Below are 27,669 nucleotides of genomic sequence, written 5' to 3'. Positions count from 1 at the left end.
TGGATTCAATTAATTATGCATGGTATCTGGTTCTAGAAGCATGATTTCTGGTTCTAGAAGCATGATTTCTGGTTCTAGATGGTTCTAGAAGTTCAGAAAACAAGTGGAGTAGTTAACATACACATTTGATATCTCAGTCTCTCTCTTTCTCTTCCCTCACATTTTAAAAACTAAAACTATAATGAAACTATTATCTTTGAATCCCAAATAAAATAATAAACATTATGAATTATGTTGATTTTTCAGTTTTTTGTTTTCTAAACTTTGGGAAACAATGAGATGAGGTTTTCAACCTTCTCTTTCTAATGGGGTTTTCAAGCTGTTCTTTCTAATGTGGTTTTCAAGCTTTTATTTCTTATGGGGACATCACTATCTACCTAGTCTAGACAGACATCACCATCACGTTCTACCTAGTCTAGACAGACATCACCATCACGTTCTACCTAGTCTAGACAGACATCATTATCTACCTAGTCTAGACAGACATCACTATCTAACTAGTCTAGACAGACAGACATCACTCTAGTCTAGATAGACATCACGATCTAACTAGTCTAGACAGACAGACATCACTCTAGTCTAGATAGACATCACGATCTAACTAGTCTAGACAGACATCACCATCACGATCTAACTAGTCTAGACAGACATCACCATCACGATCTAACTAGTCTAGACAGACATCACCATCACGATCTAACTAGTCTAGACAGACATCACAATCTACCTGGTCTAGACAGACATCACTATCTACCTAGTCTAGACAGACATCACCATCACAATCTACCTAGTATAGACAGACATCACGATCTACCTAGTCTAGACAGACATCACTATCTACCTAATCTAGACAGACATCACCATCACAATCTACCTAGTATAGACAGACATCACGATCTACCTAGTCTAGACAGACATCACGATCTACCTGGTCTAGACAGACATCACGATCTACCTGGTCTACACAGACATCACGATCTAACTAGTCTAGACAGACATCACCATCACAATCTAACTAGTCTAGACAGACATCACAATCTACCTAGTCTAGACAGACATCACGATCTACCTGGTCTAGACAGACATCACGATCTACCTGGTCTACACAGACATCACGATCTAACTAGTCTAGACAGACATCACCATCACAATCTACCTAGTCTAGACACACATCACCATCACGATCTACCTAGTCTAGACAGACATCACGATCTACCTAGTCTAGACAGACATCACCATCACAATCTACCTAGTCTAGACAGACATCACTATCTACCTAGTCTAGACAGACATCACGATCTACCTGGTCTAGACAGACATCACGATCTACCTGGTCTACACAGACATCACGATCTAACTAGTCTAGACAGACATCACCATCACAATCTACCTAGTCTAGACAGACATCACAATCTACCTGGTCTAGACAGACATCACGATCTACCTGGTCTAGACAGACATCACGATCTACCTGGTCTAGACAGACATCACTATCTACCTAGTCTAGACAGACATCACTATCTACCTAGTCTAGACAGACATCACTATCTACCTAGTCTAGACAGACATCACCATCACTATCTTCCTAGTCTAGACAGACATCACTATCTACCTAGTCTAGACAGACATCACTATCTACCTGGTCTAGAGAGACATCACTATCTAACTAGTCTAGACAGACATCACTATCTAACTAGTCTAGACAGACATCACTATCTAACTAGTCTAGACAGACATCACCATCACGATCTAACTAGTCTAGACAGACATCACCATCACGATCTACCTGGTCTAGACAGACATCACTATCTACCTAGTTTAGACAGACATCACTATCTAACTAGTCTAGACAGACATCACCATCACTGTCTACCTAGTCTAGACAGACATCACGATCTACCTGGTCTAGACAGACATCACGATCTACCTGGTCTAGACAGACATCACTATCTACCTAGTCTAGACAGACATCACTATCTACCTAGTCTAGACAGACATCACCATCACAATCTACCTAGTATAGACAGACATCACGATCTACCTGGTCTAGACAGACATCACGATCTACCTAGTCTAGACAGACATCACGATCTACCTAGTCTAGACAGACATCACGATCTACCTGGTCTAGACAGACATCACGATCTTAACTAGTCTAGACAGACATCACCATCACGATCTAACTAGTCTAGACAGACATCACTATCTACCTAGTCTAGACAGACATCACCATCTACCTGGTCTAGACAGACATCACCATCTACCTAGTCTAGACAGACATCACCATCTACCTAGTCTAGACAGACATCACCATCTACCTAGTCTAGACAGACATCACTATCTACCTAGTCTAGACAGACATCACCATCACTATCTAACTAGTCTAGACAGACATCACCAGCACGATCTAACTAGTCTAGACAGACATCACCATCACGATCTACCTGGTCTAGACAGACATCACGATCTACCTTGTCTAGACAGACATCACCATCACGATCTACCTAGTCTAGACAGACATCACTATCTACCTAGTTTAGATAGACACACATCACTATCTACCTAGTTTAGACAGACATCACCATCACGATCTACCTAGTCTAGACAGACATCACTATCTACCTAGTTTAGATAGACACACATCACTATCTACCTAGTTTAGATAGACACACATCACTATCTACCTAGTCTAGACAGACATCACTATCTACCTAGTCTAGACAGACATCACTATCTACCTAGTTTAGATAGACACACATCACTATCTACCTAGTCTAGACAGACATCACTATCTACCTAGTTTAGATAGACACACATCACTATCTACCTAGTCTAGAGAGACAGACATCACGATCTACCTAGTCTAGACAGACATCACAATCTAACTAGTCTAGACAGACATCACCATCACGATCTAACTAGTCTAGACAGACATCACCATCACGATCTACCTAGTCTAGACACACATCACTATCTACCTAGTCTAGATAGAGACACATCACGATCTACCTAGTCTAGACAGACATCACTATCTATTTAGTCTAGACAGACATCACTATCTACCTAGTTTAGACAGACAGACATCCCACAATGCCTTCTAATGGTTCACCACAAAAAGAATTCCCCGGAACACAAGGTAGTAGGAACATATCGCCACAGAGTTTCTAAACTACTAGAACATATTTGACATTGCCGTTCATGCTAATACAGTGGCAAGAAAAAGTATGTGAACCGTTTGGGATGATTTGGATTTCTGCATAAACTGGTCATACAATTTGATCGGCTCTTCGTCTAAGTCACAACAGACAACCACAGTCTGCTTAAACTAATAACACACAAATTATTGTATTTTTCTTGTCTATATTGAATACATCATTTAAACATTCACAGTGTAGGTTGGAAAAAGTATGTGAACCCCCCCCCCCCCCCCCCAGGCTAATGACTAAATATTATGTGGACAGATGAAGCTAAAGTTGAGTTGTTTGGGAAGGAACACACAACACTATGTGTGGAGAAAAAAAGGCACAGCACACCAACATTAAAACCTCATCCCAACTGTAAAGTCTGGTGGAGGGAGCATCATGGTTTTGGGCTGCTTTGCTGCCTCAGGGCCTGGACAGCTTGCTATCATTGACGGAAAAATGAATTCCTGATTTTATCAAGACATTTTGCAGGAGAATGTAAGGTCATCTGTCCGCCAATAGAAGCTCAACAGAAGTTGGGTGATGCAACAGAACAACGACTCAAAACACAGAAGTAAATCAACAACAGAATGGCTTCAACAGAAGAAAATATGCCTTCTGGAGTGGCCCAGTCAGAGTCAGAGTCCTGACCTCAACCCCATTGAGATGCTGTGGTATGACCTCGAGAAAGCAGTTCACACCAGACATCCCAAGAATATTGCTGAACTGAAACAGTTTGGTAAAGAGAAACGGTCAAAAATTCCTCCTGACCGTTGTGCCGGTCTGATCCGCAACTACAGAAAACATTTGGTTGAGGTTATTGCTGCCAGAGGAGGGTCAACCAGTTATTAAATCCAAGGGTTCACATACTTTTCCCACCCTGCACTGTGAATGTTTACACGGTGTGTTCAATAAAGACACGAAAACGTATCATTGTGTGTTATTAGTTTAAGCAGACTGTGTTTGTCTATTGTTGTGACCTAGATGACCTAAATTGTATGACCAATCAATGCAGAAGACAAAAGCTGAAGAACATTAGGTCCAGGTTCCTTCCTCCGATGCTGGAGTTCTAGGCAAAACTCATGTTGCCAGGTGATAATTATGAACAACTTTTCAACCCTGTAGGTCTTCATCAGGGATCCATATCTCAGGTGGGGGGTGGAAGGTATTTTATTTATATATATATATATATATATATAGGAGCAATACTCAGTGACATCACTTCGTGAAACAGGAGGTCATTTTTTTATTTTTATAACGTAGTTTCACAATATTAACATTCAATGTATCAAAATATATGATCATACACAGGGAATGTGACAGTAATATACATACAATATTCAATTAGGACTTATTTTAAAATATAGATATATATTTTTTTTAGACATAGTGAAATTATGAAAACTGTTTCAAGTCAAACTCCTCATTAAGGCCAAGAGGAGACAGTGTGTTCAGCCTGTGAATCCATAAAGATTCCCTTTGAAGAAGTCTCCTCTCAATGAACCCTCCCCTGCGTGACATCTTGACCATTTCTATTTCAATGTATCTCAGAGAACTAATAGAATGTCCAGCTGGTACAAAATGAGCAGCAACCGGATATTTTTGTCTCACCTGTCCGTATGTTGCTGCGGTGCTCACTGATCCGTGTCGTAAGGCTCCTACGCGGTTTTCCCATTTGTAATGTAAGATCATTTATGCAGAAGTCCAGATAATTCCAAAGGGTTCACATACGTTTTCTTACCATTTTAGCTAGCCTGCGTAATGACCATCATCTAACACGATGTACACCTTGTCTTCAAGTAGAAAAGTTAAAGACACGCCCTGAAAGGCAGAGTGATGTATGTCGTGGATGTGCAGAACACTATCCCGGTTAAAACTAGACTTTTCCGTACCGATCTATAAAAAAAAATATGGTCAGATGAAGCAGTTGCTAAACTACAGGAATGTTTTGCTATCACAGACTGGAACATGTTCCGGGATTTTTCCGATGGCATTGAGGAATATACCACATCAGTCACTGGTTTTATCAATAAGTGCATTAAGGACGTCGTCCTCACAGTGACTGTACGTACATACCCCAACCAGAAGCCATGGAAGCAACATTCGCACTGAGCTAAAGGGTAGAGCTGCCGCTTTCAAGGTGCGGGACTCTAACCCGGAAGCCTATAAGAAATCCCACTATGCCCTGCGACGAACCATCAAACAGGCAAAGCATCAATACAGGGCTAAGATTGAATCATACTACACCGGCTCCGACGCTCGTCGTGGTTTGCAAACTATTACAGACTACAAAGGGAAGCACAGCCGCGAGCTGCCCAGTGACGCGAGCCTACCAGACGAGCTAAACCACTTCTATGCTCGCTTTGAGGCAAGCAACACTGAGGCATGCATGAGAGCATCAGCTGTTCCGGACGACTGTGTGATCACGCTCTCTGTAGCCGACGTGAGTAAGACCTTTAAACAGGTCAACATACACAAGGCTGCGAGGGCCAGACGGATTACCAGGACGTGTGTTCTGGGCATGTGCTGACCAACCGGCAGGTGTCTTCACTCACATTTTCAACATGTCCCTGATTGAGTCTGTAATACCAACATGCTTCAAGCAGACCACCATAGTCCCTGTGCCCAAGAACACAAAGGCAACCTGCCTAAATGACTACAGACCCGTAGCACTCACATCCGTAGCCATGAAGTGCTTTGAAAGGCTGGTCATGGCTCATATCAACACCATTATCCCAGAAACCCTAGACCCACAATTTGCATACCGCCCAAACAGATCCACAGATGATGCAATCTCTATTGCACTCCACACTGCCCTTTCCCACCTGGACAAAAGGAACACCTATGTGAGAATGCTATTCATTGACTACAGCCCAGCGTTCAACACCATAGTACCCTCAAAGCTCATCACTAAGCTAAGGAACCTGGGACTAAACACCTCCCCCCTGCAACTGGATCCTGGACTTCCTGACAGGCCGCCCCCAGGTGGTGAGGGTAGGCAGCAACACATCTGCCACGCTGATCCTTAACGCTGGAGCTCCCCAGGGGTGCGTGCTCAGTTCCCTACTGTACTCCCTGTTCACCCACGACTGCATGGCCAGGCACGACTCCAACACCATCATTAAGTTTGCTGACGACACAACAGTGGTAGGCCTGATCATCGACAACGACGAGACAGCCTATAGGGAGAAGGTCAGAGACCTGGACGGGTGTTGCCAGAATAACAACCTATCCCTCAACGTAACCAAGACTAAGGAGATGATTGTGGACTACAGGAAAAGGAGCACCGAGCACGTCCCCATTCTCATCGACGGGGCTGTAGTGGAGCAGGTTGAGAGCTTCAAATTCCTCGGTGTCCACATGGCAAGCGGTACCGGAGTGCCAAGTCTAGGACCAAAAGGCTTCTCAACAGTTTTTATCCCCAAGCCATAAGACTCCTGAACAGGTAACCAAATGGTTACCCGGACAATTTGCTACTCTTATTTTTTTATACACCTGTTGTATTCAGCATTTCACTGTGAGGTCTACTACACCTGTTGTATTCAGCATTTCACTGTGAGGTCTACTACACCTGTTGTATTCAGCATTTCACTGTGAGGTCTACTACACCTGTTGTATTCAGCATTTCACTGTAAGGTCTACTACACCTGTTGTATTCAGCATTTCACTGTAAGGTCTACTACACCTGTTGTATTCAGTATTTCACTGTAAGGTCTACTACACCTGTTGTATTCAGCATTTCACTGTACGGTCTACCTACACCTGTTGTATTCAGCATTTCACTGTAAGGTCTACTACACCTGTTGTATTCGGCATTTCACTGTAAGGTCTACTACACCTGTTGTATTCGGCATTTCACTGTAAGGTCTACTAGACCTGTTGTATTCAGCATTTCACTGTAAGGTCTACTACACCTGTTGTATTCAGCATTTCACTGTAAGGTCTACTACACCTGTTGTATTCGGCATTTCACTGTAAGGTCTACTACACCTGTTGTATTCAGCATTTCACTGTAAGGTCTACTACACCTGTTGTATTCAGCATTTCACTGTAAGGTCTACGACACCTGTTGTATTCAGCATTTCACTGTAAGGTCTACTACACCTGTTGTATTCAGCATTTCACTGTAAGGTCTACTACACCTGTTGTATTCAGCATTTCACTGTAAGGTCTACTACACCTGTTGTATTCGGCATTTCACTGTAAGGTCTACTACACCTGTTGTATTCAGCATTTCACTGTAAGGTCTACTACACCTGTTGTATTCGGCATTTCACTGTAAGGTCTACTACACCTGTTGTATTCGGCATTTCACTGTAAGGTCTACTACACCTGTTGTATTCAGCATTTCACTGTAAGGTCTACTACACCTGTTGTATTCAGCATTTCACTGCACCTAGAGAGTAAACAGGAGAGTAGAGAGGTACTAGGAGAACCCTAGAGAGTAAACAGGAGAGTAGAGAGGTACTAGGATAACCCTAGAGAGTAAACAGGAGAGGTACTAGGAGAACCCTAGAGAGTAAACAGGAGAGGTACTATGATAACCCTAGAGAGTAAACAGGAGAGGTACTGTGAGAACCCTAGAGAGTAAACAGGAGAGGTACTAGGAGAACCCTGGAGAGTAGAGAGGTACTAGGAGAACCCTAGAGAGTAAACAGGAGAGTAGAGAGGTACTAGGAGAACCCTAGAGAGTAAACAGGAGAGTAGGGAGGTACTAGGAGAACCCTAGAGAGTTAACAGGAGAGGTACTAGGATAACCCTAGAGAGTTAACAGGAGAGGTACTAGGAGAACCCTGGAGAGTAAACAGGAGAGGTACTAGGAGAACCCTAGAGAGTAAACAGGAGAGTAGAGAGGTACTAGGAGAACCCTAGAGAGTAAACAGGAGAGGTACTAGGAGAACCCTAGAGAGTTAACAGGAGAGGTACTAGGAGAGCCCTAGAGAGTTAACAGGAGAGGTACTAGGAGAACCCTGGAGAGTAAACAGGAGAGTAGAGAGGTACTAGAAGAACCCTAGAGAGTAAACAGGAGAGGTACTAGGAGAACCCTGGAGAGTATACAGGAGCGGTACTAGGAGAACCCTAGAGAGTAAACAGGAGAGTATAGAGGTACTAGGAGAACCCTAGAGAGTAAACAGGAGAGTAGAGAGGTACTAGGATAACCCTAGAGAGTAAACAGGAGAGGTACTAGGGGAACCCTAGAGAGTAAACAGGAGAGGTACTAGGAGAACCCTAGAGAGTAAACAGGAGAGGTACTAGGAGAACCCTAGAGAGTAAACAGGAGATGTACTAGGAGAACCCTAGAGAGTAAACAGGAGAGGTACTGTGAGAACCCTAGAGAGTAAACAGGAGAGGTACTAGGAGAACCCTGGAGAGTAAACAGGAGAGTAGAGAGGTACTAGGAGAACCCTAGAGAGTAAACAGGAGAGGTACTAGGAGAACCCTAGAGAGTAAACAGGAGAGTAGAGAGGTACTAGGAGAACCCTATAGAGTAAACAGGAGAGTAGGGAGGTACTAGGAGAACCCTAGAGAGTAAACAGGAGATGTACTAGGAGAACCCTAGAGAGTAAACAGGAGAGGTACTGTGAGAACCCTAGAGAGTAAACAGGAGAGGTACTAGGAGAACCCTGGAGAGTAAACAGGAGAGTAGAGAGGTACTAGGAGAACCCTAGAGAGTAAACAGGAGAGGTACTAGGAGAACCCTAGAGAGTAAACAGGAGAGTAGAGAGGTACTAGGAGAACCCTATAGAGTAAACAGGAGAGTAGGGAGGTACTAGGAGAACCCTAGAGAGTAAACAGGAGAGGTACTAGGATAACCCTAGAGAGTAAACAGGAGAGTAGAGAGGTACTAGGAGAACCCTATAGATTAAACAGGAGAGTAGGGAGGTACTAGGAGAACCCTAGAGAGTAAACAGGAGAGGTACTAGGATAACCCTAGAGAGTAAACAGGAGAGGTACTAGGATAACCCTAGAGAGTAAACAGGAGAGGTACTAGGATAACCCTAGAGAGTAAACAGGAGAGGTACTAGGAGAACCCTAGAGAGTAAACAGGAGAGGTACTAGGATAACCCTAGAGAGTAAACAGGAGAGTAGAGAGGTACTAGGAGAACCCTATAGATTAAACAGGAGAGTAGGGAGGTACTAGGAGAACCCTAGAGAGTAAACAGGAGAGGTACTAGGATAACCCTAGAGAGTAAACAGGAGAGGTACTAGGATAACCCTAGAGAGTAAACAGGAGAGGTACTAGGATAACCCTAGAGAGTAAACAGGAGAGGTACTAGGAGAACCCTAGAGAGAAGAGGCAGAATATGGCACCCTATTCCCTTTAAATTGCAATATTTTTGACAAGCGTTTTTTGTTAAAAGTAGGGCGCTGTAACGGGATTAGGGTGTCTTTTGACAAGTAGACTCAGTGTAAGCAAGCGGAGCCAGGAGTGATTGAGTCTACTGCCACCATCTCGCCCTAATGCAACTCCCACCCTACCCATGCTGCCTCCCCAAAGTCCTTTCCACCCAGCCTACCCATGCTGCCTCCCCAACGTCCTTTCCTCCCTCCTTCAGCATCCTCCCAGCCTCCTTTCCTCCCAGCCTACCCATGCTGCCTCCCCAATGTCCTTTCCTCCCTCCTTCAGCATCCTCCCAGCCTCCTTTCCTCCCAGCCTACCCATGCTGCCTCCCCAATGTCCTTTCCTCTCTCCTTCAGCATCCTCCCAGCCTCCTTTCCTCCCAGCCTCCTTTCCTCCCAGCCTACCCATGCTGCCTCCCAAATGTCCTTTCCTCCCTCCTTCAGCATCCTCCCAGCCTCCTTTCCTCCCAGCCTACCCATGCTGCCTCCCCAATGTCCTTTCCTCCCTCCTTCAGCATCCTCCCAGCCTCCTTTCCTCCCAGCCTACCCATGCTGCCTCCCCAACGTCCTTTCCTCCCTCCTTCAGCATCCTCCCAGCCTCCTTTCCTCCCAGCCTACCTTCACTTTCCTTCCTCCCTACCTCTCCAGCGTACCGCCTCTCCTCTCTCTCTCTCCACTTTGCCTCTGTGTTCTGACTGGCCACTTAATCAATGGTAATGAGCGGCTCACACATCTTCCTCTACAGGCCATGTGTCAGGAGACAACCAGGACATTTCCCTCTTTAATTAGGCAGAACCAACATAATAGTACTGTTCAGGAGGAGAGGTCACAGAGCTATAGGGGGGGACAGAGATGGGGGGGGACCGGTATAATAGTACTGTTCAGGAGGAGAGGTCACAGAGCTATAGGGGGGGACAGAGATGGGGGGGACCAGTATAATAGTACCGTTCAGGAGGAGAGGTCACAGAGCTATAGGGGGGGACAGAGATGGGGGGGACCAGTATAATAGCACCGTTCAGGAGGAGAGGTCACAGAGCTATAGGGGGGGACAGAGATGGGGGGGGACCAGTATAATAGTACCGTTCAGGAGGAGAGGTCACAGAGCTATAGGGGGGGACAGAGATGGGGGGGGACCAGTATAATAGTACCGTTCAGGAGGAGGGGTCACAGAGCTATAGGGGGGGTCAGAGATGGGGGGGGGGACCAGTATAATAGTACCATTCAGGGGGAGTGGTCACAGAGCTATAGGGGGGTGGACAGAGATGGGGGTACCAGTATAATAGTACCATTCAGGAGGTGAGGTCACAGAGCTATAGAAGGAGGGGGAGGGAAAGAGATGGGGGAGGGGGACCAGTATAATAGTACTGTTCAGGAGGAGAGGTCACAGAGCTATAGAAGGAGGGGGAGGGAAAGAGATGGGGGAGGGGGACCAGTATAATAGTACCGTTCAGGAGGAGAGGTCTCAGAGCTATAGAATGAGGGGGAGGGAAAGAGATATGGGTGGTGTGGGAGGGGGACCAGCATTATAGTACCACTCAAGAGGAGAGGTCACAGAGCTAGAGGGAGTGTTTTTAAAATCCTCCCTGACCCATTGGTTCCTCAATTGATCTGTGCGTCAGAATCCCTCCTGTGGAACACTAATTCACAGACAGACTTCGGCTCAGCCAGATAATTACTGTAGACCAGGCTGTGTCTCCTACAGGGAGAAGAGGAAACGCAAGTATCACACTCCATCCCCCAGATACCGCAAAATACCTTCCTCCTTCCTTTTCTGTGTTCTCTCTCACTCTTCTGCAGATTAATGAACTTTCTGCCCACGCAAATTCTCTCGCTCGGTCTCTCACTGCTTCTCTCTCTCTCTCTCTCTCCCTTTCTCTCCATCTCTGTCTCTTCCTCTCTCTCCCTCTCCCTCTCGCTCTGTCTCTGTCTCTCTCTGTCTTTCTCTATCTCTCAACGCTTCTCTCTCGCTCGTTCTCTCTCTCTCTCACTTTGCTTCTCTCTGTATCTGTCTTTCTCTCTCACTTTGCTTCTCTCTCTCTCTATCACTACCTCTCTCTATCGCTCTCTGTCTCTCTGCCTCGGGCTTTACCAGCTCCTGTAAAATTGTGCTCTGTTCTCTCACCTCACAGTGTAATCATCCTTGCAGAAGGAGCGCGGGGGAGAGCGTTGTCTAACTCTGCCACCTCCGGTTCCCTCCATACAGGCAGGCAGACCCGGGGAGGGCAATTAGCTAATAGAATCACCCTGGATGAGACTGAACACTGCAGTTAGTGAGGCCAAGTGCGAGGTGAACAAGGGGTGAGAGGTGAAACAGAAGGGAGTGTTTGTGGGCACCTACACACGTATGCACACGTAGAAACAAACACACCCGTGGTTCAGTAAGCAAAGCATTCTCCACCTTCACAGGCAGACGGTCATTAGTCCACATTAAATGTTCGCTACTTTAATAGTTAATATAAAATAAAAATGTTATTGGTCACATACACATGGTTAGCAGATGTTAATGTGAGTGTAGCGAAATGCTTGTGCTTCTAGTTCCGACAGTAATATGCAGTAATGTCTAACAAGTAATCTAACAATTTCCACAACAACTACCTAATACACACAAATGTAAAGGGATGAATGAGAATATGTACATATAAATACACTGCTCCAAAAAAATAAAGGGAACACTTAAACAACACAATGTAACTCCAAGTCAATCACACTTCTGTGAAATCAAACTGTCCACTTAGGAAGCAACACTGATTGACAATACATTTCACATGCTGTTGTGCAAATGGAATAGACAACAGGTGGAAATTATAGGCAATTAGCAAGACACCCCCAATAAAGGAGTGGTTCTGCAGGTGGGGACCACAGACCACTTCTCAGTTCCTATGCTTCCTGGCTGATGTTTTGGTCACTTTTGAATGCTGGCGGTGCTTTCACTCTAGTGGTAGCATGAGACGGAGTCTACAACCCACACAAGTGGCTCAGGTAGTGCAGCTCATCCAGGATGGCACATCAATGCGAGCTGTGGCAAGAAGGTTTGCTGTGTCTGTCAGCGTAGTGTCCAGAGCATGGAGGCGCTACCAGGAGACAGGCCAGTACATCAGGAGACGTGGAGGAGGCCGTAGGAGGGCAACAACCCAGCAGCAGGACCGCTACCTCCGCCTTTGTGCAAGGAGGAGCAGGAGGAGCACTGCCAGAGCCCTGCAAAATGACCTACAGCAGGCCACAAATGTGCATGTGTCTGCTCAAACGGTCAGAAACAGACTCCAGGAGGGTGGTATAAGGGCCCGACGTCCACAGGTGGGGGTTGTGCTTACAGCCCAACACCGTGCAGGACGTTTGGCATTTGCCAGAGAACACCAAGATTGGCAAATTCGCCACTGGCGCCCTGTGCTCTTCACAGATGAAAGCAGGTTCACACTGAGCACATGTGACAGACGTGACAGAGTCTGGAGACGCCGTGGAGAAAGTTCTGCTGCCTGCAACATCCTCCAGCATGACCGGTTTGGCTGTGGGTCAGTCATGGTGTGGGGTGGCATTTCTTTGGGGGGCCGTACAGCCCTCCATGTGCTCGCCAGAGGTAGCCTGACTGCCATTAGGTACCGAGATGAGATCCTCAGACCCCTTGTGAGACCATATGCTGGTGCGGTTGGCCCTGGGTTCCTCCTAATGCAAGACAATGCTAGACCTCATGTGGCTGGAGTGTGTGAGCAGTTCCTGCAAGAGGAAGGCATTGATGCTATGGACCGCCCGTTCCCCAGACCTGAATCCAATTGAGCACATCTGGGACATCATGTCTCCCTCCATCCACCTCATGCACCACCTCTGTCCAGGAGTTGGCGGATGCTTTAGTCCAGGTCTGGGAGGAGATCCCTCAGGAGACCATCCGCCACCTCATCAGGAGCATGCCCAGGCGTTGTAGGGAGGTCATACAGGCACGTGGAGGCCACACACATTACTGAGCCTCATTTTGACTTGTTTTAAGGACATTACATCAAAGTTGGATCAGCCTGTAGTGTGGTTTTCCACTTTAATTTTGAGTGTGACTCCAAATCCAGACCTCCATGGGTTGATACATTTGATTTCCATTGATCATTTTTGTGTGAATTTGTTGTCAGCACATTCAACTATGTAAAGAAAAAAGTATTTAATAAGAATATTTCATTCATTCAGATCTAGGATGTGTTTTTTTAGTGTTCCCTTTATTTTTTTGAGCAGTGTATCTGGATGAGCGATGCCCAAGCTACATAGGCAAGATGCAATAGATGGTATAAAATACAGTATATACACATGAGATGAGTAATGTAAGATATGTAAAAATTATTAAAGCAGCATTATTTAAAGTGACTAGTGATCCATGTATTAAAGTGGCCAGTGGTTGGGTCTCCATGTAGGCAGCAGCCTCTCTGAGTTAGTGATGACTGTTTAGCAGGCTGATGGCCTTGAGATAGACGCTGTTTTTCAGTTTCTCGGTCCCAGCTTTGATGCACCTGTACTGACCTCGCCTTCTGGATGGTAGCGGGGTAAACAGGCAGTGGCTCGGGTGGTTGTTGTCCTTGATTAACTTTTTGGCCTTCCTGTGACATCAGGTGTTTTAGGTGTCATGGAGGGCAGGTAGTTTGTCCCCGGTGATGCGTTGTGCAGATCGCACCACCCTCTGGAGAGCCTTGCGGTTGAGGGCAGTGCAGTTGCCATACCAGGCGGTGATACAGCCCGACAGGATGCTCTCGATTGTGCATCTGTAAAAGTTTGTGAGTGTTTTTGGTGACAAGTCAAATTTCTTCAGCCTCCTGAGGTTGAAGAGGCGCTGCTGCGCCTTCTTCACTACACTGTCTGTGTGGGTGGACCAATTCAGTTTGTCTGTGATGTGTACGCCGAGGAACTTAAAACTTACTACCCTCTCCACTACTGTCCCGTCGGTGTAGATAGGGGGGTGTTCCCTCTGTTTCCTGAAGTCCACAATCGTCTCATTTGTTTTGTTGATGTTGAGTGAGAGGTTATTTTCCTGACACCACACTCCGAGGGCCCTCACCTCCTCCCTGTAGTCCGTCTCGTCGTTGTTGGTAATCAAGCCTACCTCTGTAGTGTCGTCTGCAAACTTGATGATTGAGTTGGAGGCGTGCATGTCCACGCAGTCATGGGTGAACAGGGAGTCCAGGAGGGGGCTGAGCACGCACCCTTGTGGGTCCCCAGTGTTGAGGATCAGCAGAGTGGAGATGTTGTTTCCCGCATTCACCACATGGGGGCGACCTGTCAAAGTCCAGGACCCAGTTGCACAGGGTGGGGTGGAGACCCAGGGCCTTTAGCTTGATGATGAATTTGGAGGGTACCATGGTGTTGAATGCTGAGCTGTAGTCAATGAACATCATTCTTACATAGGTATTCCTCTTGTCCAGATGGTATAGGGCAGTGTGCAGTATGATGTTCATTGCATCGTCTGTGGACCTGTTAGCTACTGTAATGATTAGCTACTCTTACTGTTAGCTACTGTAATGATTAGCTACTATTACTTCTTATCTACCTTAATGATTAGCTACTATTACTTCTTATCTACCTTAATGATTAGCTACTATTACTTCTTATCTACCTTAATGATTAGCTACTATTACTTCTTATCTACCTTAATGATTAGCTACTATTACTGTTAGCTACTTTAATGATTAGCTACTATTACTTTTAGCTACTTTAATGATTAGCTACTATTACTGTTAGCTACCTTACTGATTAGCTACTATTACTGTTAGCTACCTTAATGATTAGCTACTATTACTGTTAGCTACATTAATGATTAGCTACTATTACTGTTAGCTACCTTAATGATTAGCTACTATTACTGTTAGCTACCTTAATGATTAGCTACTATTACTGTCAACTACTTGAATGGTTAATATTACTGTTAGCTACTTTAATGGTTAATATTACTGTTAGCTACTTTAATGGTTAATATTACTGTTAGCTACTTTAATGGTTAATATTACTGTTAGCTACCTTAATGGTTAATATTACTGTTAGCTACTTTAATGGTTAATATTACTGTTAGCTACCTTAATGGTAATATTACTGGTCTATTTGCCATGGAGGCAAAGGTACCAGGACCACTGAGAGACGGATTGTGTCCCAAGTAGCCCCTATGGGCCCTCGTCAAAAGGGCTTCACTATATCGGGAATAGGGTGCAATTTGGGACACACTTCCGGAGAGAACAACACCCACCTCTTTACATAAACCCGCTGATAACAAAGGAATGAAGTCAGGAGAGATTAAGTACATTCTTTCTGTGAATGGAATAATAGATACACCAATCAGGACAGTCGTAACAGATACACCAATCAGGACAGTCGTAACAGATACACCAATCAGGACAGTTGTAACAGATACACCAATCAGGACAGTCGTAATAGATACACCAATCAGGACAGTCGTAATAGATACACCAATCAGGACAGTCGTAACAGATACACCAATCAGGACAGTCGTAATAGATACACCAATCAGGACAGTCGTAACAGATACACCAATCAGGACAGTCGTAATAGATACACCAATCAGGACAGTCGTAACAGATACACCAATCAGGACAGTCGTAACAGATACACCAATCAGGACAGTCTAAACAGATACACCAATCAGGACAGTCGTAATAGATACACCAATCAGGACAGTTGTAACAGATACACCAATCAGGACAGTCGTAACAGATACACCAATCAGGACAGTCGTAATAGATACACCAATCAGGACAGTCGTAACAGATACACCAATCAGGACAGTCGTAACAGATACACCAATCAGGACAGTCGTAACAGATACACCAATCAGGACAGTCGTAACAGATACACCAATCAGGACAGTCGTAACAGATACACCAATCAGGACAGTCGTAACAGATACACCAATCAGGACAGTCGTAACAGATACACCAATCAGGACAGTCGTAACAGATACACCAATCAGGACAGTCGTAACAGATACACCAATCAGGACAGTCGTAACAGATACACCAATCAGGACAGTCGTAATAGATACACCAATCAGGACAGTCGTAATAGATACACCAATCAGGACAGTTGTAATAGATGCACCAATCAGGACAGTTGTAATAGATACACCAATCAGGACAGTCGTAACAGATACACCAATCAGGACAGTCATAATAGATACACCAATCAGGACAGTCGTAACAGATACACCAATCGGGACAGTCGTAATAGATACACCAATCGGGACAGTCGTAATAGATGCACCAATCAGGACAGTCGTAATAGATACACCAATCAGGACAGTCGTAATAGATACACCAATCAGGACAGTCTAAACAGATACACCAATCAGGACAGTCGTAATAGATACACCAATCAGGACAGTCGTAATAGATACACCAATCAGGACAGTCGTAATAGATACACCAATCAGGACAGTCGTAACAGATACACCAATCAGGACAGTCGTAATAGATACACCAATCAGGACATTTTATTGGGTAACCGCAGGCTGGAAAGCAGGGATACCCTGAGAGGACTCCATCTCAGCTCTTCCTCTCGTCTCTCTCCCTCTCCTCTCTTCCCTCCTCCTCTCTCTCTAATTTGAGAGCTCTCTCTCTCTCCCTCTCTCTTTCTTCCTTGTCCTTAGTGTCCTTGCTCGCCCCTCTTTTCTCCTCCTCCCCTCTCCCCCTCTCCTCCTTTCCTCTCCTCCCCTCTTCCCCTCTCCTCCTTTCCTCTCCTTCTCTTTTCTCCTCCTCCCCTCTCCCCCTCTCCTCCTTTCCTCTCCTCCTCTTTTCTCCTCCTCCCCTCTCCTCCTTTCCTCTCCTCCTCTTTTCTCCTCCTCCCCTCTCCTCCTCTCTTCCTTTCATTTCCTCTCGTCTATCCCTCTCCTCCTCCTCTCTCCTCCTCCTATCCTCATTTCCTCTTCTCCACCTCCTCATCTCTTCTCCCCTTTCCTCCTTTCCTTTCCTCTCGTCCTCTCCTCCTCTCTCTTCCTCTCCTCCTCCCCTCTCCTCCTCCCCTCTCTTCCTCTCTTCCTCTCTTCCTCTCCTCCTCCCCTCTCTTCCTCTCTTCCTCCCCTGTCCTCCTCTCCTCTTCCCCTCTCCTCCCCTCTCTCCTCGCTTCCTCCCCTCTCCTCTTCTCTCCTCCTCCCCTTTCCTCTTCTCTCCTCCTCCCCTCTCCTCCTCTCTTCCTCCCCTCTCCTCTTCTCTACTCCTCCCCTGTCCTCCTCGCCTTCTCTCTTCCTCCCCTCTCCTCCTCCCCTCTCCTCCTCCCCTCTCCAATCCTCCTTCAGCTCTTAATTGTTTCCATTACATATCAATCTGTTGTAGCTGCAGGGAAGGTTGTCTGTTAAATGTGAGGGCTTTTGTAAAATGATCCATTAGGAGTGACAGGGTTCTAATCAGATCCAATCACCAACTTAGACTGCTACCGTATCTGCTGCATTAGGAAAGCTTCATTCTTCACAGCCTGTTGGTTGGTGGCAACACACAGATACACACAGATACACACAGCCTGTTGGTTGGTGCCTACACACAGATACACACAGCCTGTTGGTTGGTGACAACACACAGATACACACATATACACACAGCCTGTTGGTTGGTGCCAACACACAGATACACACAGATACACACAGCCTGTTGGTTGGTGCCAACACACAGATACACACAGATACATACAGATACACACAGCCTGTTGGTTGGTGCCAACACACAGATACACACAGATACACACAGCCTGTTGGTTGGTGCCAACACACAGATACACACAGATACACACAGCCTGTTGGTTGGTGACAACACACAGATACACACATATACACACAGCCTGTTGGTTGGTGCCAACACACATATACACACAGATACACACAGATACACACAGCCTGTTGGTTGGTGCCTACACACAGATACACACAGCCTGTTGGTTGGTGACAACACACAGATACACACATATACACACAGCCTGTTGGTTGGTGCCAACACACAGATACACACAGATACACACAGCCTGTTGGTTGTTGCCAACACACAGATACACACAGATACACACAGATACACCCAGCCTGTTGGTTGGTGCCAACACACAGATACACACAGATACACACAGATACACACAGCCTGTTTGTTGGTGCCAACACACAGATACACACAGCCTGTTGTTTGGTGCCAACACACAGATACACACAGATACACACATATACACACAGCCTGTTGGTTGGTGCTAACACACAGATACACACAGATACACACAGCCTGTTGGTTGGTGCCAACACACAGATACACACAGATACACACAGCCTGTTGGTTGGTGCCAACACACAGATACACACAGCCTGTTGGTTGGTGCTAACACACAGATACACACAGATACACACAGCCTGTTGGTTGGTGCTAACACACAGATACACACAGCCTGTTGGTTGGTGCTAACACACAGATACACACAGATACACACAGCCTGTTGGTTGGTGCTAACACACAGATACACACAGATACACACAGCCTGTTGGTTGGTGCTAACACACAGATACACACAGCCTGTTGGTTGGTGCCAACACACAGATACACACAGATACACACAGATACACACCGATACACACAGCCTGTTGGTTGGTGCCAACACACAGATACACACAGATACACACAGCCTGTTGGTTGGTGCCAACACACAGATACACACATATACACACAGCCTGTTGGTTGGTGCTAACACACAGATACACACAGATACACACAGCCTGTTGGTTGGTCCTAACACACAGATACACACAGATACACACAGATACACACAGCCTGTTGGTTGGTGCCAACACACAGATACACACAGATACACACAGATACACACAGCCTGTTGGTTGGTGCCAACACACAGATACACACAGATACACACAGCCTGTTGGTTGGTGCCAACACACAGATACACACAGATACACACAGCCTGTTGGTTGGTGCCAACACACAGATACACACAGATACACACAGCCTGTTGGTTGGTGCCAACACACAGATACACACAGATACACACAGCCTGCTGGTTGGTGCCAACACACAGATACACACAGCCTGCTGGTTGGTGCTAACACACAGATACACACAGCCTGTTGGTTGGTGCTAACACACAGATACACACAGCCTGTTTGTTTGGTGCTGTCACACAGATACACACAGATACACACAGATACACACCGATACACACAGCCTGTTGGTTGGTGCCAACACACAGATACACACCGATACACACAGCCTGTTGGTTGGTGCCAACACACAGATACACACAGCCTGTTGGTTGGTGCCAACACACACATACACACAGATACACACCGATACACACAGATACACACAGCCTGTTGGTTGGTGCTAACACACAGATACACACAGATACATACAGATACACACAGCCTGTTGGTTGGTGCCAACAAACAGATACACACAGCCTGTTGTTTTTGCCAACACACAGATACACACAGATACACACAGCCTGTTGGTTGGTGCCAACACACAGATACACACAGATACACACAGCCTGCTGGTTGGTGCTAACACACAGATACACACAGCCTGTTGGTTGGTGCTAACACACAGATACACACAGCCTGTTGGTTGGTGCTGTCACACAGATACACACAGATACACACAGCCTGTTGGTTGGTGCTAACACACAGATACACACAGATACACACAACCTGTTGGTTGGTGCTGTCACACAGATACACACAGATACACACAGCCTGTTTGTTGGTGCCAACACACAGATACACACAGATACACACAGCCTGTTGGTTGGTGCTGTCACACAGATACACACAGATACACACAGCCTGTTGGTTGGTGCCAACACACAGATATACACAGATACACACAGCCTGCTGGTTGGTGCTAACACACAGATACACACAGCCTGTTGGTTGGTGCTAACACACAGATACACACAGCCTGTTGGTTGGTGCTGTCACACAGATACACACAGATACACACAGCCTGTTGGTTGGTTCTAACACACAGATACACACAGATACACACAGATACACAGCCTGTTGGTTGGTGCTAACACACAGATACACACAGCCTGTTGGTTGGTGCTGTCACACAGATACACACAGATACACACAGCCTGTTGGTTGGTGCTAACACACAGATACACACAGATACACACAGCCTGTTGGTTGGTGCTGTCACACAGATGCACACAGATACACACAGCCTGTTGGTTGGTGCCAACACACATATACACACAGATACACACAGCCTGTTGGTTGGTGCCAACACACAGATACACACAGATACACACTGCCTGTTGGTTGGTGCTGTCACACAGATACACACAGATACACACAGCATGTTGGTTGGTGCTGTCACACAGATACACACAGATACACACAGCCTGTTGGTTGGTTCTAACACACAGATACACACAGATACACACAGATACACACAGCCTGTTGGTTGGTGCTGTCACACAGATACACACAGATACACACAGCCTGTTGGTTGGTGCCAACACACAGATACACACAGATACACACAGCCTGTTGGTTGGTGCTGTCACACAGATACACACAGCCTGTTGGTTGGTGCTGTCACACAGATACACACAGCCTGTTGGTTGATGCTAACACACAGATACACACAGATACACACAGCCTGTTGGTTGGTGCTAACACACAGATACACACAGATACACACAGCCTGTTGGTTGGTGCTAACACACAGATACACACAGATACACACAGATACACACGGCCTGTTGGTTGGTGCTAACTCATAGATACACACAGATACACACAGCCTGTTGGTTGGTGCCAACACACAGATACACACAGATACACACAGATACACACCGATACACACAGCCTGTTGGTTGGTGCCAACACACAGATACACACCGATACACACAGCCTGTTGGTTGGTGCCAACACACAGATACACACAGATACACACAGCCTTTTGGTTGGTGCCAACACACAGATACACACCGATACACACCGATACACACAGATACACACAGCCTGTTGGTTGGTGCTAACACACAGATACACACAGATACACACCGATACACACAGATACACACAGCCTGTTGGTTGGTTCTAACACACAGATACACACAGATACACACAGATACACACAGCCTGTTGGTTGGTGCTGTCACACAGATACACACAGATACACACAGCCTGTTGGTTGGTGCCAACACACAGATACACACAGATACACACAGCCTGTTGGTTGGTGCTGTCACACAGATACACACAGCCTGTTGGTTGGTGCTGTCACACAGATACACACAGCCTGTTGGTTGATGCTAACACACAGATACACACAGATACACACAGCCTGTTGGTTGGTGCTAACACACAGATACACACAGATACACACAGCCTGTTGGTTGGTGCTAACACACAGATACACACAGATACACACAGATACACACGGCCTGTTGGTTGGTGCTAACTCATAGATACACACAGATACACACAGCCTGTTGGTTGGTGCCAACACACAGATACACACAGATACACACAGATACACACCGATACACACAGCCTGTTGGTTGGTGCCAACACACAGATACACACCGATACACACAGCCTGTTGGTTGGTGCCAACACACAGATACACACAGATACACACAGCCTTTTGGTTGGTGCCAACACACAGATACACACCGATACACACCGATACACACAGATACACACAGCCTGTTGGTTGGTGCTAACACACAGATACACACAGATACACACCGATACACACAGATACACACAGCCTGTTGGTTGGTGCTAACACACAGATACACACAGATACATACAGATACACACAGCCTGTTGGTTGGTGCCAACAAACAGATACACACAGCCTGTTGTTTTTGCCAACACACAGATACACACAGATACACACAGCCTGTTGGTTGGTGCCAACACACAGATACACACAGATACACACAGCCTGCTGGTTGGTGCTAACACACAGATACACACAGATACACACAGCCTGTTGGTTGGTGCTGTCACACAGATACACACAGATACACACAGCCTGTTGGTTGATGCTTCCACACTACCCCTGCCCATTCATTTCACTGAGGGGCCTCTACCCCTGCCCATTCATTTCACTGAGGGGCCTCTACCCCTGCCCATTCGTATCACTAAGGGGTCTAAAACCTAAAATGATCTCTATATGCATTCAGCTGGCCTCACAGGACATCTATCTACATTCAGCTGGCCTCAAAGCACCTCTATCTACATTCAGCTGGCCTCAAAGGACCTCTATCTACATTCAGCTGGACTCACAGGACCTCTATCTACATTCAGCTGGCCTCACAGGACCTCTATCTACATTCAGCTGGCCTCAAAGGACCTCTATCTACATGCAGCTGGCCTCAAAGCACCTCTATCTACATTCAGCTGGCCTCACAGGACCTCTATCTACATTCATCTGGCCTCAAAGGACCTCTATCTACATTCAGCTGGCCTCACAGGACCTCTATCTACATTCAGCTGGCCTCACAGGACCTCTATCTTCATTCAGAAATAGAACACACACATCCTGTATCTGCATGCAGAAACACATGACCGCTTCCCAGCGCTGATAAAATGCATGAATTAACACGGTGCGCTTCCCTCTAGCCAGACCATCCACGGCCCCTCCTCGGGGGGGGGTCCAAACCAAAACTATTCTGAAAAAATTGCAACCAGAAAGAAATCCCTCTCCAGATGAATATTGAACTAGCGAGTCCATGTTGTTAGAAGCAGTGGTGTCTCCAGCGGCAGGCAGGGCCTCTGACTAATCCAGCAGAACGTTAAGGGTAGCGGACCGATGGACACGCAGGGCTGGGTCTCACTGGTAGCTAGCCTAGTGGTACACAGCATGCTGACTAACTGACACACACACACACACAACTGACTGACTGGTCAGCTAGCCAAGCATTACTAAGGAAGGTCAGAGTAGGCTGAGAGCAATTGGTATTGTGTGTGTGTGTGTGTGTGTGTGTGTGTGTGTGTGTGTGTGTGTGTGTGTGTGTGTGTGTGTGTGTGTGTGTGTGTGTGTGTGTGTGTGTGTGTGTGTGTGTGAGGGGTAAAACCTACTGCTGAGAGAGGCAGAGTACATTAACAATGTGTGAGAGGATACAGACACACACACAGCATGTAAGAGGCTACACGCAGTTTCTCTGTCACGCTCTTCAACTCTCTACACATCTCCTTTTACTAAATAAAGTAAAGTTTGACTCCAAGATAAAAGGCTGGGTAGATGTATGGTAAAGCTTCACAGCATGGCCAAAATACCACACACACGCACACAGAGCAGGACGACAGAGCCTTAACCCCCCCCCACCCACCCCCCAACCACCCACAGACACACACAAAGCAGATTGACACAGCCTCAGTGTAGACTGTAGCCTGTAGATTGTAGCCTGTAGACCGTAGCCTGTAGACCGTAGCCTGTAGACCGTAGACCGTAGCCTGTAGACCGTAGCCTGTAGACCGTAGCCTGTAGACCGTAGCCTGTAGACCGTAGCCTGTAGACCGTAGCCTGTAGACCGTAGCCTGTAGACCGTAGCCTGTAGGCCGTAGCCTGTAGACCGTAGCCCGTAGGCCGTAGCCCGTGGGCCGTAGCCTGTGGGCTGTAGCCTGTGGGCCGTAGCCTGTGGGCCGTAGCCTGTGGGCCGTAGCCTGTGGGTCGTAGCCTGTGGGCCGTAGCCTGTGGGCCGTAGCCTGTGGGCCTTAGCCTGTGGGCCGTAGCCTGTAGGCCGTAGCCTGTAGATCGTAGCCTGTGGATCGTAGCCTGTGGGCCGTAGCCTGTGGACCGTAGCCTGTAGACCGTGCCTGTAGACCGTAGCCTGTAGGCCGTAGCCTGTAGACTGTAGGCCGTAGACTGTAGGCCGTAGCCTGTAGACTGTAGGCCGTAGCCTGTAGGCTGTAGCCTGTAGCCTGTAGACTGACAGAAAAGGAGAAATCACAGCACCATGCAGATATATACTTTATTGGTTTTACACACAGACAAGTGGAGAATCCATGCTGTTAATTCCAGCTCCGACTGTAGTTGTCTACCTTCGTTACTGTAGTTGAGTCTACTTTCTTTACTGTAGTTTAGTCTACTTTCTTTACTGTAGTTGAGTCTACTTTCTTTACTGTAGTTGAGTCTACTTTTACTGTAGTTGAGCCTACTGTCTTTACTGTAGTTGAGTCTACTTTCTTTACTGTAGTTGTCTACTTTCTTTACTGTAGTTGAGTCTACTTTTACTGTAGTTGAGCCTACTTTCTTTACTGTAGTTGAGTCTACTTTCTTTACTGTAGTTGAGTCTACTTTTACTGTAGTTGAGTCTACTTTCTTTACTCTAGTTGTCTACTTTCTTTACTGTAGTTTAGTCTACCTTCGTTACTGTAGTTGTCTACTTTATTTACTGTAGTTTAGTCTACTTTATTTACTGTAGTTTAGTCTACTTTATTTACTGTAGTCGAGTCTACTTTCTTTACTGAGTAGTCGAGTCTACTTTACTGTAGTTGAATATACTTTACTGCAGTTGTCTAGTTATTTTACTGTAGTTGAATATACTTTACTGCAGTTGTCTAGTTATTTTACTGTAGTTGAATCTACGTACTTTACTGCAGTTGAGTTTAATTTAGTTTAGCTCTGTACTTGACTGTAGTTGTCTACTTACTTGACTGCAGTTGAGTCGACTTTTTTGCAGTTGAGTTTAATTTAGTGTTGTTGTGTACTTTACTGCTATTTAATCTACTTATTTTACTGCAGTTGAATCTACTTATTTCTCTCAAGTGTTGTACAAATATGTTTACATCCCTGTTAGTGAGCATTTCTCCTTTGCCAAGATAATCCATCCACCTGACATGTGTGGCATATCAAGAAGCTGATTAAACAGCATGATCATTACATAGGTGCACCTTGTGCTGGGGACAATAAGAGGCTACTCTAAAATGTGCACTTTTGTCACACAACACAATACCACAGATGTCTCAAGTTTTGACGGAGCGTGCAATTGGCATGGTGACTGAAGGATTGTCCAGCAGAACTGTTGCCAGAGAATTTAATGTTAACTTCTCTACCATAAACCGCCTCCATCATTTTAGAGAATTTGGCAGTATGTCCAACCGGCCTCACAACCCGAGACCATGTGTAACCACTCCAGCTCAGGACCTCCACACCCGGCTTCTTCACCTGCAGGATTGTCTGAGACCAGCCACCTGGACAGCTGATGAAACTGAGGAGTATTTATGTCTGTAATAAAGCCCTTTTGTTGGTGGAAAAATGCAGAGTCATGTGTAATCCATAGACAAGGGTCTAATGAATTCATTTCAATGGACTGATTTCCTTCTATGAACTCAAACTCAGTAAAATCTTTGAAATTGTTGCATGTTGTGTTTTATATTTATTGTTCAGAATAAATCTAGAGGGGGACATGGAAAAATAGACTTATAAAACGGGTTGTTTTCAAGTCGTGCTGTGTTTCCCGACACAGGTACACTTATGCCTGTTAATAATTCCATCTGAATTATCACTGAGATCATCATGTTCATGTAGCTGTCTGAATCGTCTCCTGTATTTACCTCAACTCTCACATTATTTCTCCTAGCTTCCAACCTAGCATTTAGTTTGGTACAGCAGGCGTTAATATAAGCCTTCCTGTTTGCCTGTCCGACCTTGAAAACCATGTTTCACTCTTGAATTGCGATCTCCCCTGGAGCCTCTACCACTATCTCCCTTAGATCCTCTACCACCACCTCCCTTAGATTCTCTACCACCACCTCCTTTAGATTCTCTACCACCACCTCCTTTAGATTCTCTACCACCACCTCCTTTAGATTCTCTACCACCACCTCCCCTAGATTCTCTACCACCACCTCCCCTAGATTCTCTACCACCACCTCCCTTAGATTCTCTACCACCACCTCCTTTAGATTCTCTACCACCACCTCCCTTAGATTCTCTACCACCACCTCCCTTAGATTCTCTACCACCACCTCCCTTAGATTCTCTACCACCACCTCCTTTAGATTCTCTACCACCACCTCCTTTAGATTCTCTACCACCACCTCCTTTAGATTCTCTACCACCACCTCCCTTAGATTCTCTACCACCACCTCCCTTAGATTCTCTACCACCACCTCCCTTAGATTCTCTACCACCACCTCCCTTAGATTCTCTACCACCACCCCCTTTAGATTCTCTACCACCACCTCCCTTAGATTCTCTACCACCACCTCCCTTAGATTCTCTACCACCACCTCCCTTAGATTCTCTACCACCGTCTCCCCTGGATCCTCTACCACCACCTCCCCTGGATCCTCTACTACCGTCTCCACTCTCTCTTACCTGTGACTGTTTTCATTATAGAGCACTGCTTCTCTGACCTTATTGCTTTTACGCTACAGCATCACACACAGCCTCAACACAAATCACGCCACAAGGGCCACTGAAATAAAATAATGTGATGAAGCAAGCTGGTGTTGTGTGGACAGACCGTTGAGCTCTCTGGTGAACAGTAACCCTCCAAAGTCAATGGAGGGTTAGAGATGAAGCTACTCCACTCAGGTGGTACTTCTACTCTGTCTCTGCCATGCAGAGAGAGAGAGAGAGAGAGAGAGAGAGAGAGAGAATCCCAGTCTCCACCCTTCCTACTGTAGACCTATTGTAATCTTTGTGTATTACGAAGCTGTATTCAGATATTCCTCTTGTCTTATGTTGACGTCTAGATTCTGAAGGAGTTGGCAGACGAGGCCTGGGACATGGGTAACATTGTCTATACTCTGACAAACAGACGATACGGAGAGAACTGCATTGCGTACGCAGAGAGCCACGACCAGGTAACACAACCAGCCCATCATCACAACTCTTTATTCATTCATTTAACACGGTTCTAGGTCTATCTCTGGTGAACCAGACCGCATATGGCACCCTGGAGACAGTGGTTCCATCCGCCGTCTCTCCACTTCCTTTCTGTACTGTCCCTCTAGTCTTTAACATGATTGGTGTCACACTTTTTCTCCAATCCCTAACAAACACAGCTGGTTTAATCAAATGTCATTCTGAACTGAAGATCGTGATTAGGTGGTTATTGGAGTCGGGGGTGTTAGCTGAGGCCTGGTGCAAAACTGTGACACCTGTCAGGCCCTGGAGGACTGGAGTTGACCTATCTCCACATCTACATTAAGGGTTGTGGG

The 27,669-nt window shown here is 46.1% G+C and overlaps 1 protein-coding gene across 1 annotated transcript in view; it reads left to right on the top strand.

Moving 5' to 3' along the window:
• The window catches only part of LOC139385592 (glucan (1,4-alpha-), branching enzyme 1b), a 353,162-nt gene that overhangs the window by 174,462 nt on the left and 151,031 nt on the right, over window positions 1–27,669 (top strand). The window contains exon 11 of the mRNA XM_071130792.1: window positions 27,202–27,312. Coding sequence (XP_070986893.1) covers window positions 27,202–27,312 — 111 coding nt within the window. The remainder of the gene's footprint in view (window positions 1–27,201; window positions 27,313–27,669) is intronic.

This window comes from Oncorhynchus clarkii, chromosome 27 (genome assembly GCF_045791955.1).
Source record: "Oncorhynchus clarkii lewisi isolate Uvic-CL-2024 chromosome 27, UVic_Ocla_1.0, whole genome shotgun sequence".
Lineage (NCBI taxonomy): Eukaryota > Metazoa > Chordata > Actinopteri > Salmoniformes > Salmonidae > Oncorhynchus > Oncorhynchus clarkii.
The sequence above is the reverse complement of the archived record's forward strand: the minus strand, read 5'-3'. Positions and strand labels throughout refer to the sequence as shown.